Genomic DNA, 13,335 nt, shown 5'->3' on the forward strand with positions numbered 1-13,335 from the left:
GGGTACAAAGGGTATGTGGGTGAGAGAGAGGGGAAAAATGGGGCCTATTTTGTTTTCAGGGTTTTTTTAAACAGCTAGGAGTGTGTTAACACTGAGGCTGGCTTTTCATACAGACAGTCTATGCATCCAGCAACCCTTATGATCAGACACACTGTAAAAATTGTTTGCTAATTCCCTCCAAACCTGTTTTTATGTTTTTGTGGGAATAAACCAATTTCAGTCCCATTGACTTTAGTCCCCACTACATGCTCCCTCCATCAGTCAACAGCTCTATCGTTTTCTCTGGTGACTGTGTAAGGTTGAACCAGACTCTGAATAGTGATCTACTTGACTCTGATATGACATTCTGGTCACTTTTTTTCTTGTATTATCCAGATTGCCTGTACCCAGCTCTATAGTATCATGCATCTCTATTCCTGCCACACTCATCATCGGTTGAAACCTTCATCATTGCTTCCATTATCTAAATTTGACTATTACAGTACTCTTCTGGTTTGCCTCCTATCTTCTGTCCTTCATAAAGTTTAACTGTTCCAAAGTTCTATTATATATTTTAATTTGCACCATGACTCTGGGCGGCACGGTGGCACAGTGGTTAGCACTGCTGCCTCACAGCGCCTGAGACCCGGGTTCAATTCCCGACTCAGGCGACTGACTGTGTGGAGTTTGCACGTTCTCCCCGTGTCTGCGTGGGTTTCCTCCGGGTGCTCCGGTTTCCTCCCACAGTCCAAAGATGTGCGAGTCAGGTGAATTGGCCATGCTAAATTGCCCGTAGTGTTAGGTAAGGGGTAAATGTAGGGGTATGGGTGGGTTGCGCTTCGGCGGGTCGGTGTGGACTTGTTGGGCCGAAGGGCCTGTTTCCACACTGTAAGTAATCTAAAGACCCTTTCATCCAGTGCACTGTGCTTATTATCCTAAGTTGACTGCCAGTCTGGTAACACCTTAATTTTAAAAATCTCAATGTGTACTACTCTAAATCTGGTCTCTTGTATATCCTGTAGTTCAGTCCCTCTACCATAGACATCATGTCTTCAGCTGCCTGAGTCCTAGTCTTGCGTTCTCCCGTGCGATCTTGATGTCCTTTTAACATTTTTTTTAAAAAACTTTTTAAATCGCTTTTTTAAATTCTGTACTGTAGCACTTCTTTATGTGGCTCACCATTAAATTTTGATTGATAACAAAAGAAGACAGCGAGTGGTAGTGGATGGAAAGTATTCTGCCTGGAGGTCAGTGACCAGTGGTGACCCGCAGGGATCTAATCTTAGGCCTCTACTGTTTGTAGTTTTCATAAATGACTTAGATGAAGAAGTGGAAGGGTGGGTTTATATGTTTGCCGATGACACAAAGGTCAGTGGTGTTGTAGAATATATCGAGGGCTGTTTCAGGCTACAACAACACATTGTTCTTTATCTTGTCAAAGAACAAAGAAAATTTACAGCCCAGGAACAGGCCCTTCTGTCCTCCAAGCCTGAGCCAGTCTAAATGTACTGTCTAAATCTGTCGGTCAGTTCCTAAGTATCTATCCCTCTGCTCCCAACCTACTCATGCATCTGTCCGGTCGAATCTACCGTGCCTGCCTCTATCACCTCTGCTGGCAATGCATTCCAGACGTCCACCACCTTCAGTGTGAAGTACTTGCCCTGTGTATCCCCCTTAAACATTATCTCTATCCACCCTGTCTATACCCTTCATGATTTTGTAAATCTCAATCAGATCCCCCCTCAATCTCCTTTTTTCTAATGAAAATAAAGCTAACCTACTCAACCTCTCTTTATAGCTAGCACCTTCCATACCAGGCAGCATCCTCGTAAGCCTTAACATAGAACATAGAAGGATACAGCGCAGTACAGGCCCTTCGGCCCTCGATGTTGCGCCGACCGAGTCCTACCTAACCTATACTAGCCTAATAACTTCCAAATGCCTATCCAATGCCCGCTTAAATGAACATAAAGAAGGAGAGTTCACCACTGATACGGGCAGGGCATTCCATGAACTCACAACCCGCTGTGTGAAGAATCTACCCCTAACATCTGTCCTATACCTACCACCCCTTAATTTAAAGCTATGTCCCCTAGTAACACCTGACTCCATTAGCAGTAAAAGGTTCTTAGTATCTACCCTATCTAAACCCCTAATCATCTTATACACTTCTATCAGATCTCCCCTAAACCTTCTCTTCTCCAATGAGAACAGCCCCAAGTGCCTCAGCCTTTCCTCATACGATCTTCCTACCATTCCAGGCAACATCCTGGTAAACCTCCTCTGCACTCGTTCTAAAGCTTCCACATCCTTCCTATAGTATGGCGACCAAAACTGCACACAATACTCCAGATGAGGCCTCACCAGAGTCTTATACAACTGCAACATGACCTCAGGACTCCGGAACTCAATTCCTCTACCAATAAAGCCCAGTACACCATATGCCTTCCTCACAGCACTATTTACCTGGGTGGCAACTTTCAGAGATCTGTGTACATAGACACCAAGATCCCTCTGCTCATCCACACTACCAAGTAGCCTACCATTAGCCCAGTAATCCATCATCTTGTTATTCCTACCAAAGTGAACGACTTCGCACTTAGCTACATTGAATTCCATTTGCCACATTTCCGCCCAGCTCTGCAACTTATCTATATCCCGCTGTAACCTACCACTTCCTTCCTCACTATCCACAACTCCACCGACTTTTGTGTCATCCGCAAACTTGCTTACCCAGCTTTCAAGTCCTTCCTCTAGATCATTTATAAAGATAACAAAAAGCAATGGTCCCAAAACAGATCCTTGTGGTACACCGCTAGTAACTGCGCTCCAAGATGAACATAATCCATCAACTACTACCCTCTGTCTCCTTCCAGCCAGCCAATTCCTAATCCAAACCTCTAATGTATCCTCAATGCCATACCTCCGAAGTTTTAGCATTAGCCTACCATGGGGAACCTTATCGAACGCCTTACTAAAATCCATATACACAACATCTACTGCTTTACCCTCATCCACTTCCTTAGTCACCTTCTCAAAGAACTCAATAAGGTTTGTGAGGCACGACCTGCCCTTCACAAAACCATGCTGGCTATCCCTGATCACGTTATTCCTACCCAGATGTTCATAAATCTTATCCCTTACCATTCTCTCTAAGACTTTGCCCACCACTGAAGTCAGACTCACTGGCCTATAGTTACTAGGGCTATCCCTACTCCCTTTCTTGAACAATGGGACCACATTCGCTATCCTCCAGTCCTCTGGTACTATTCCCGTTGACAATGACGACATAAAAATCCAGGCCAATGGCTCTGCTATCTCCTCCCTAGCTTCCCATAGGATCCTGGGGTAAATGCCATCAGGCCCAGGAGACTTATCTATATTCATCCTTTCCAATATTCCCAAAACCTCTTCCCTGCATATTTCCAGGGCATCCATTCTAATTATTTGTGATTCCATATTCACATCAGCAACAGTGTCCTGTTCCTGAGTGAATACTGATGAAAAGTACTGATTTAATGTCTCTCCAATCTCCTCCGCCTCCACACACAACTTCCCACTACTATCCTTGACTGGACCGATACCTACCCTAGTCATCCTTTTATTCTTGACATACCTATAGAAAGCCTTTGGGTTTTCCCTAATCCTACCAGCTAAAGACTTTTCATGTCCCCTTCTCGCTTTTCTTAGCTCCCTCTTTAGCTCCTTCCTGGCTACCTTATAACTCTCAATCGCCCCTACTGAACCTTCACGCCTCATCTTTACATATGCCGCCTTCTTCCCTTTCACAAGGGACTCCAATTCCTTACTAAACCACGGCTGCCTCACAAGGCCCTTTACACCATGCCTGACCGGTACATACCTATCGAGGACACGCAGTAGCTGCTCCTTGAACAATCCCCACATCTCATTAGTGTTCTTCTCTTGAAGCCTGTTTTTCCAATCCACACAACCTAAGTCATGCCTCACTGCATCATAATTTCCCTGCCCCCAGCTATAGCTCTTGCCCTGCGGCGCACGATTATCCCTCTCCATCACTAAAGTAAAAGTCACCGAGTTGTGGTCACTGTCCCCGAAGTGCTCACCTACCTCCAAGTCTAACACCTGGCCTGGTTCATTACCTAGAACCAAATCCAATATAGCCTCCCCTCTTGTTGGCCTGTCGACATATTGTGTCAGGAAACCCTCCTGCACACATTGTACAAACACCGACCCATCTAATGAACTCGAGCTATAGCTCTCCCAGTCAATATCTGGGAAGTTAAAGTCCCCCATAACAACCACCCTGCTACCTTCACTCTTTTCCTGAATCATCCTCGCAATATTATCCTCTACTTCTCTAGGACTATTAGGAGGCCTGTAGAAAACACCTAACAGGGTGACCTCACCTTTCCTATTTCTAACCTCAGCCCAAACTACCTCAGATGGCAAGTCCTCTTCCATCGTCCATTCCACTGCTGTGATACTGTCTTTGACAAGTAATGCCACGCCTCCCCCTTTTTTACCCCCATGTCTGATCCTACTAAAACATTTGAACCCTGGAACGTGCAACAGCCATTCTTGTCCCTGTTCTACCCACGTCTCTGTAATGGCCACAACATCGAAGTCCCAGGTACCAACCCACGCTGCAAGTTCACCTACCTTATTCCTTATACTTCTGGCATTGAAGTATACACACTTCAATCCTCCTTTCTGGTTACAGGCACCCTCCTTAGAGATCGCTGCATTATTCCTAACCTCCCTACACTCAAGGTCCTGTACCCTAAAGCTACAGTCCTGGTTCCCATGCCCCCGCGGAGTTAGTTTAAACCCTCCCAAAGAGCACTAGCAAACCTCCCCCCAAGGACACTGGTGCCCCTCAGGTTCAGGTGTAGCCCATCCTTTTTATAGAGGTCCCACCTTCCCCAGAAAGGACCCCAGTTGTCCAGAAACCGGAATCCCTCCCTCCTGCACCATCCCTGTAGCCACGCATTTAACTGCTCTCTCTCCCTATTCCTTGACTCTCTATCACGTGGCACGGGTAACAAACCAGAGACTACAACTCTGTTTGTTCTAACTCTGAGCTTCCAACCTAGCTCCCTGTAAGCCTGTCTGACATCCTCACCCTTCTTCCTACCTATATCGTTGGTGCCAACGTGGACCACGATCTGGGGCTGCTCCCCCTCCCCCTTAAGGACCCGGAAAACACGATCAGCGACATCACGTACCCTTGCACCTGGGAGGCAACATACCAAACGTGAGTCCCTGTCGCCCCCACAAAACCGTCTGTCTAACCCCTCACTATCGAGTCCCCAAGAACTATTGCTCTACCTTTCTCCACCCTACCCTTCTGAGCAACGGGGCCAGGCTCCGTGCCAGAGGCCTGAACCTCGTTGCTTGCCCCTGGTAAGTCATCCCCCCCACAAGTATCCAAAACGGTATACTTGTTCTCTGCACCCTCTCCAAAGTGACCACATCCTTTTGGTAATGTGGTGACAACAGTATTCCAAATGCGGCCGAATCAATGTCCTGCACAATTTTAACATGACTTGCCAGCTCTTATACTCAATACCCTGTCCCGGCTATATGCCTTCTTGACCACTATATCCACCTGTGCAGCAACCTTCAGGGTATAATGGACCTGCACTCCCAGATCTCTCTTCCCATCAACTTTTTCCAAGGCACTTCCGTTCATTGTATAATTCACTCTAGAATTAGTCTTGCCTTCATGCATGACCTCACATTTGTCTGGATTGAAAGCCATCTGCCACTTTTCCGCCCAACTCTCCAGTCTATCTATATCCTCCTGTATTCTTTGACAGTCCCTTATGCTTGCTGCTACTCCACCAACTTTTGTATCATCTGCAAACTTGCTGATCATACCAGAAGTGCCCTCTTCCGGATCATTTATGTATCTTACAAACAACAGTGGCCCCAACACTGACCCCTATGGAACATCACTGGTCACCTTTCTCCATTTCGAGAAACTCCCTTCAACTACTACTCTCTGTCTCATGTCGCTCAACCAGCTCTTTATCTGTCTAACTAAAATACCCTGCACACCATGTGACTTCACTTTCTCCATTAGTCTACCATGGGGAACCTTATCAAATGCCTTGCTAAAGTCCATGTATATGACATCAACAGCCCTTCCTTCATCTATCAACTTGGTCACTTCCTCAAAGAACTCTATTAAGTTGGTAAGGCATGATCTCCCCCGCACAAAACCATGTTGCCTATCACTGATAAGCCCATTCTTTTCTAAATGTAAATAGATCCTATCCCTCAGTACCCTCCCCAGCAACTTTCCCACCACCGACGTCAGGCTTCCTGGTCTGTAGTTACCCGGAATATCCCTACTACCCTTCTTGTACAGGGGGACAACATGAGCAATCTTGCAGTCCTCTGGCATCTCACCTGTATTTAAGGATGTCACAAAGATATCTGTCAGGGCCCCAACTATTTCCTCTCTCGCCTCCCTCAGCAACTTGGGATAGATCCCATCGGTCCTGGGGATTTGTCCACCTTAATAACCTCTAGCCTACCCAACACGTCTTCCCTACTTATTCCAACGTGATCCAGACTAATCAAACTTCTATCTCTAATCTCAAGATCATGTTCCTCTCCACAGTGAACACTGATGCAAAGTAATCATTCTCTCAGGTTCGACACACTGCCTTCCTTCATTATCCTTTAGTGGTCCAATCCTTTGTCTAGTTACCCGCCTGCTTCTTATATAAGAATAAAATGCTTTGGGATTCTCCTTAATTCTTTTTGCTAAAGCTACTTCATGACCCCTTTTAGCCCGCTTGATTCCACGTTAAAGACTTGTCCTGCTCTTCCGATATTCCTGCAGGACCTGTTCTGTTCTTAGCTGCCTAGACCTTATGTACGCTTCTCTTTTCCTCTTGGCTAGTCGTACAATTTCTCCTGTCGTCCACAGATCACAAATCTCGCCCTTCCTATCTTTTGCCTTCACCAGCACATGCCTATCCTGCACTATCTTTAATTTACCTTTCAAAGTGTCCCATATCTCAAATGTGGACTTCCCTTCAAATAGCAGTGTCCAATCCACATTTCCGTGCTCCTTCCTAATTTTGATATAATTGGCGTTGGCCCAGTTTAGTACTCTTCCCATTGGACCATTCTCATCTTTATCTACAAGTATTCTAAAACTTACAGAATTGTTGTCACCGTTCCCAAAGAAATCCCCACACTGCAACTTCTGTTGCCTGTCCTGGCTCGTTCCCCAGTACCTGGTCCAATATGACCCCTTCCCTCATTGGACTATTGACATCCTGCTCTAGAAAACTCTCCCGGATGCTTCTTACAAATTCTACCCCATCCAGACCTCTGACGCTAAGTGTATCGCAGTCAATGTTGGAAAATTTAAAATCTCCCATCACCACTACCCTATTGCCTCTACATCTTTACATAATCTGTTTACCTATTTGTTCTTCTATCTCACGCTCACTGTTGGGAGGCCTGTATTACAGCCCCAACAATATAACTGCACCCTTCTTATTCCTCAGCTCCACCCATAATGCCTCACTACCCACGACCTCCATAATGTCCGCCTTTAGCACAGCCGTGATATCATCGCTGACCAGCAATGCAACCCCACCCCCACACCCTCTACCACTTTTTACTTTCCTCCTTGTCCTGTCTGAAGCATCTATATCCTGGAACATTTAGTTGCCAATCATCATACTCTTCCTTCAACCAAGTCTCTGTGATTGCAATAACGTCATACTCCCAGGCACCAATCCAAGCCCTAAGTTCATCTGCCTTACACACTATACTCCTTGCATTAAAGTAGATGCATTTCAGGCCACCTGTTTTTTTGCGCTTATCCGCGCTCTGCCTACTCTTCCCTTTATTAATGCTATCTTCATGTATCTTACAGTCTCCAGTCTCCATCTCACTGCCTACTTGTTTTCTTTTCTGGTTCCCAGTCCCCTGCCCCATTAGTTTTAAACAGTCCCCAACAGCAGTAGCAAAACCTCCCCAAGGACATTGGTTCTGGTCTGGTTCAGATGTAGACTGTACATTTTGTAATAGTCCCACCTTCCCCAGAACCGGTCCCAATGTCCAACAAATCTGAACCCCTCCCTCTTACACCATCTCTCAAGCCATGTATTCATTCTGCCTATTTTTTTCATTTCTACGCTGGTTAGCACTTGGCGCGGGTAGTAATCCCGAGCTCACTATCTTTGAGGTCCTCCTCTTTAATCTCTCCCAGCTCCCTGAATTCTTCTTTCAGGACCTCAACCTGTTTTTGACTTATATCGTTGGTACCTATATGCACCAAGACAACTGGCTGTTCACCCTCCACTTTTAGAATGCTCTGCAGCCGATCAGTGATGTCCCTGACCTGAGCACCTGGGAGGCAACATACCATTCGGGAGTCCCGTTTTCGGCCACAGAATCACCTATCTACTCCCCTCACAATAGAATCCCCTATGACTATGGCCCTACGAGTCTTTTTCCTGCCCTTCTGAACAGCAGTGCCTGCCACGGTGCCATGAACTGGACAACTGCCCTCTCCTGGTGAGCCATCTCCCCCAACAATATCCAAAACAGTATACGTGTTTTGGAGGAAGTTGACCACAGGGGACGCCTGCACTGCCTTCCTACTCTTTCTGCCTTTTGGTCACCCATTCACTGTCTCCCTCAGCAATTCTAATCTGCGGCGTGACCAGTTCACTAAATGTGCTATCCACGACCTCCTCAGCATATTGGATGCTCCTCAGTGAGTCCACCTGCAGCTCCAGAACCATCATGCGGTCACACAAGAGCTTCAGCTGGACACACTTCTTGTAAGTTTACGAGTCAGGAACGTCAGACATGTTCCAAAGCTCCCAGATCAAGTAAGAGGCACATGCCACGTGTCTGAGGTCCTCTGCCATTGTAAGCTTAGCTTTATATGAACTAACTAAAATCAAACAATGCACTTAAATATATGAAAAAGAGCAATAAGAAAAAAATAAAAGCCTTACCTTACAGAATCTTTTTCTTCTGCACAGAGGAGGGGAGCGGGAGGGAGATACTACACGTGTTTGGCCACTGCCCAAATATAAATTACTCCCTTACCCTTCCCAGCAGTCCTCACTTCACCTCATCTTCTCTCCTCGCCGCTTTGTCAAAATGGAGGCCCGACTCCCGAGGTAAGTTCCTTTTTAAGCGGGAAAACTTACCCTTCCTGGCAGCCCTCGCTTCACCTCACCTTCTCTTCTCGCCTCTCTGTCAAAACGGAGGCCCGACTCCCGAGGTAAGCCCCTTTTGAAGTGGGAAAACTTACCCTTCCCGGCGGCCCCCGCTTAACCTCACCTTCTCTCCTCGCCGCTTTGTCAAAATGGAGACAGAGTCATAGAGATGTACAGCATGGAAACAGACCCTTCGGTCCATCCTGTCCATGCCTACCAGATATCCCAATCCAATCTAGTCCAACCTGCCAGCACCTGGCCCATATCCCTCCAAACTCTTCCTATTCATATATCCATCCAAATGTCTCTTAAATGTTGCAATTGTACCAGCCTCCACCATATCCTCTGGTAGCTCATTCCATACACGTACCACAGTCTGCGTGAAAAAGTTGCCCCTTAGGTCTCTTTTTATGTCTTTCCCCTCTCACCCTAAACCTATGCCCTCTAGTTCTGGACTCCCCGACCCCAGGGAAAATACTTTGTCTATTTACCTTATCCATGCCCCTCATAAGGCCACCCCTCAGCCTCCGATACTCCAGGGAAAACAGCCCCAGGCTGTTCAGCCTCTCCCTGTAGCTCAAATCCTCCAACCCTAGCAACATCCTTTACTGGGCTGAGAAGTGGTAGATGGAGTTCAACCTGGATAAATGCAAAGTGATTCATTTTGGAAGGTTGGATTTGAACGCTGAATACGGTTCAAGATAGGATTCTTGGCAGTGTAGAGGAACAGTGGGATCTTGGAGTCCATGTACATAGATCCCTTAAAGTTGTCACCAAGTTGATTGCATTGTTAAGAAGGCTTATGGTATTTTGGCTTTCATTAACAGGGGGATTGAGTTTAAGAGCTGCAAGGTTTTGCTGCATGTCTGTAAACTCTGGTAAGAGCACACTTGGATTATTTTGTCCAGTGCTGATTGCCTCATTATGGGAAGGATGTAGGTACTTTAGAGATTGTGCAGAGGAGATTTACCAGGATGCTACTTGGATTGGAGGGCTTTTCTTATGAGTGAGCTAAGGCTTTTCATACTGGAGAGAAGAGGAAGTGAGGTGACTTGATAGAGGTGTACAAGGTAATGAGAGGCATAGATGGAGTAGATAGTCAGAGACTTTTCCCTAGGGCAGAAATGGCTGTCATGTGGGGTCATAATTTTAAGGTGATTGGCGAAAGGTATAGGGGAGATGTCAGAGGTGAGTTCTTTACACAGAGAGTAGTGGGTGCGTGAAATGCGTTGCCAGCAATCGTTGTAAAGTCAGAGACATTAGGAGCATTAAAGTGACTGTGGACAAGCACATGGGAAGCAGTAAATGGAGCAGTATGTAGGTTAGGTTGACCTTAGATTAAGATAAATGCTCAGCACAACATCGTGGACTGAAGGGCCTGTACTATGCTATGTTCTATTACATTCCTGTGAAGTATCTTAGAGATCTGTTAATTAACATTACAATGTAAGTTCATGATATTGGAGATGATATGCTCCTTATGGTAATTTTTTTGAACTATTATTCATAGTTAATGAAGTTATCTAGATGATAAAAATAATTTAAAGAAGCTAAAAGTGAAGAAATGACTGGCTTTATGGTCATCAAAACTTTTGACACCCAAAGCATAGACAACTAGTTGTGCTAATATTCTAAAATGTTACAATTTTTACAACATTAATTAGTTTCAATCATTCACTTTTGGCTTGGAATTTCTTGAAGATAACAAAAATAATGGCTTGTGCTATACCTTTGTTCTAGGTGACTCAAGTAACAAAGTTCAGTGAAAGTAGTGGCCTTGGTATAAGTTTGGAAGCTGCTGTTGGACATCATTATGTACGTTCCATTCTCCCGGAGGGACCTGTGGGATGTAATGGGAAACTCTATAGTGGAGATGAGCTATTAGAGGTAATATTAAATTTTGCTTGAATCACATAAATTGTTTGTTTTCCTTATTTTTTGTAATTTCAGGTATTTTATTTGAGTATGGCTGAAAAACAGTGTAGAAACATAGGTGCAGGAGTAGGCCATTTAACTGTCCAAGCATGCTGCACCATTCAATATGATCATGACCATTCCCCTCACCCCGTCCGACCCAAAATCTCCTGATCCATTCAGCCATGAGCTATATCTACCTCCTTGAAAATGCACAACCACTTCCTGTGGAAATGAATTTCACAAGCTCGCCATTGAAGACATTTCTTCAGTCCTAAAAGGTTTACCCCTAACCCTTAAACAATGACACCTGATTCTGGGCTCTCCCACCATTAGGAACATCCTTTCTGCATCTAAGCTGTCCAATTCCTGTTTAAATTTTACAGGTTTCTACTTGATTGTCCCCACTCGTATTTTCCTAAACTCCAGTGAAGACTTTCTGAACTAATTCAATCTCTCTCTGAAGAAGGCGGCATATGTAAAGATGAGGCGTGAAGGTTCAGTAGGGGCGATTGAGAGTTATAAGGTAGCCAGGAAGGAGCTAAAGAGGGAGCTAAGAAAAGCGAGAAGGGGACATGAAAAGTCTTTAGCTGGTAGGATTAGGGAAAACCCAAAGGCTTTCTATAGGTATGTCAAGAATAAAAGGATGACTAGGGTAGGTATCGGTCCAGTCAAGGATAGTAGTGGGAAGTTGTGTGTGGAGGCGGAGGAGATTGGAGAGACATTAAATCAGTACTTTTCATCAGTATTCACTCAGGAACAGGACACTGTTGCTGATGTGAATATGGAATCACAAATAATTAGAATGGATGCCCTGGAAATATGCAGGGAAGAGGTTTTGGGAATATTGGAAAGGATGAATATAGATAAGTCTCCTGGGCCTGATGGCATTTACCCCAGGATCCTATGGGAAGCTAGGGAGGAGATAGCAGAGCCATTGGCCTGGATTTTTATGTCGTCATTGTCAACGGGAATAGTACCAGAGGACTGGAGGATAGCGAATGTGGTCCCATTGTTCAAGAAAGGGAGTAGGGATAGCCCTAGTAACTATAGGCCAGTGAGTCTGACTTCAGTGGTGGGCAAAGTCTTAGAGAGAATGGTAAGGGATAAGATTTATGAACATCTGGGTAGGAATAACGTGATCAGGGATAGCCAGCATGGTTTTGTGAAGGGCAGGTCGTGCCTCACAAACCTTATTGAGTTCTTTGAGAAGGTGACTAAGGAAGTGGATGAGGGTAAAGCAGTAGATGTTGTGTATATGGATTTTAGTAAGGCGTTCGATAAGGTTCCCCATGGTAGGCTAATGCTAAAACTTCGGAGGTATGGCATTGAGGATACATTAGAGGTTTGGATTAGGAATTGGCTGGCTGGAAGGAGACAGAGGGTAGTAGTTGATGGATTATGTTCATCTTGGAGCGCAGTTACTAGCGGTGTACCACAAGGATCTGTTTTGGGACCATTGCTTTTTGTTATCTTTATAAATGATCTAGAGGAAGGACTTGAAAGCTGGGTAAGCAAGTTTGCGGATGACACAAAAGTCGGTGGAGTTGTGGATAGTGAGGAAGGAAGTGGTAGGTTACAGCGGGATATAGATAAGTTGCAGAGCTGGGCGGAAATGTGGCAAATGGAATTCAATGTAGCTAAGTGCGAAGTCGTTCACTTTGGTAGGAATAACAAGATGATGGATTACTGGGCTAATGGTAGGTTACTTGGTAGTGTGGATGAGCAGAGGGATCTTGGTGTCTATGTACACAGATCTCTGAAAGTTGCCACCCAGGTAAATAGTGCTGTGAGGAAGGCATATGGTGTACTGGGCTTTATTGGTAGAGGAATTGAGTTCCGGAGTCCTGAGGTCATGTTGCAGTTGTATAAGACTCTGGTGAGGCCTCATCTGGAGTATTGTGTGCAGTTTTGGTCGCCATACTATAGGAAGGATGTGGAAGCTTTAGAACGAGTGCAGAGGAGGTTTACCAGGATGTTGCCTGGAATGGTAGGAAGATCGTATGAGGAAAGGCTGAGGCACTTGGGGCTGTTCTCATTGGAGAAGAGAAGGTTTAGGGGAGATCTGATAGAAGTGTATAAGATGATTAGGGGTTTAGATAGGGTAGATACTAAGAACCTTTTACCGCTAATGGAGTCAGGTGTTACTAGGGGACATAGCTTTAAATTAAGGGGTGGTAGGTATAGGACAGATGTTAGGGGTAGATTCTTCACACAGCGGGTTGTGAGTTCATGGAATGCCCTGCCCGTATCGGTG

The 13,335-nt window shown here is 45.3% G+C and overlaps 1 protein-coding gene across 1 annotated transcript in view; it reads left to right on the forward strand.

The window, feature by feature from the left end:
• Positions 1 to 13,335, forward strand: part of LOC132824441 (multiple PDZ domain protein) — a 381,408-nt gene that overhangs the window by 129,765 nt on the left and 238,308 nt on the right. Inside the window, exon 15 of the mRNA XM_060838941.1 lies at positions 10,905 to 11,051. Within this exon, the coding sequence (XP_060694924.1) occupies positions 10,905 to 11,051 (147 nt within the window). The remainder of the gene's footprint in view (positions 1 to 10,904; positions 11,052 to 13,335) is intronic.

This window comes from Hemiscyllium ocellatum, chromosome 2 (assembly GCF_020745735.1).
Source record: "Hemiscyllium ocellatum isolate sHemOce1 chromosome 2, sHemOce1.pat.X.cur, whole genome shotgun sequence".
Taxonomy (NCBI): domain Eukaryota; kingdom Metazoa; phylum Chordata; class Chondrichthyes; order Orectolobiformes; family Hemiscylliidae; genus Hemiscyllium; species Hemiscyllium ocellatum.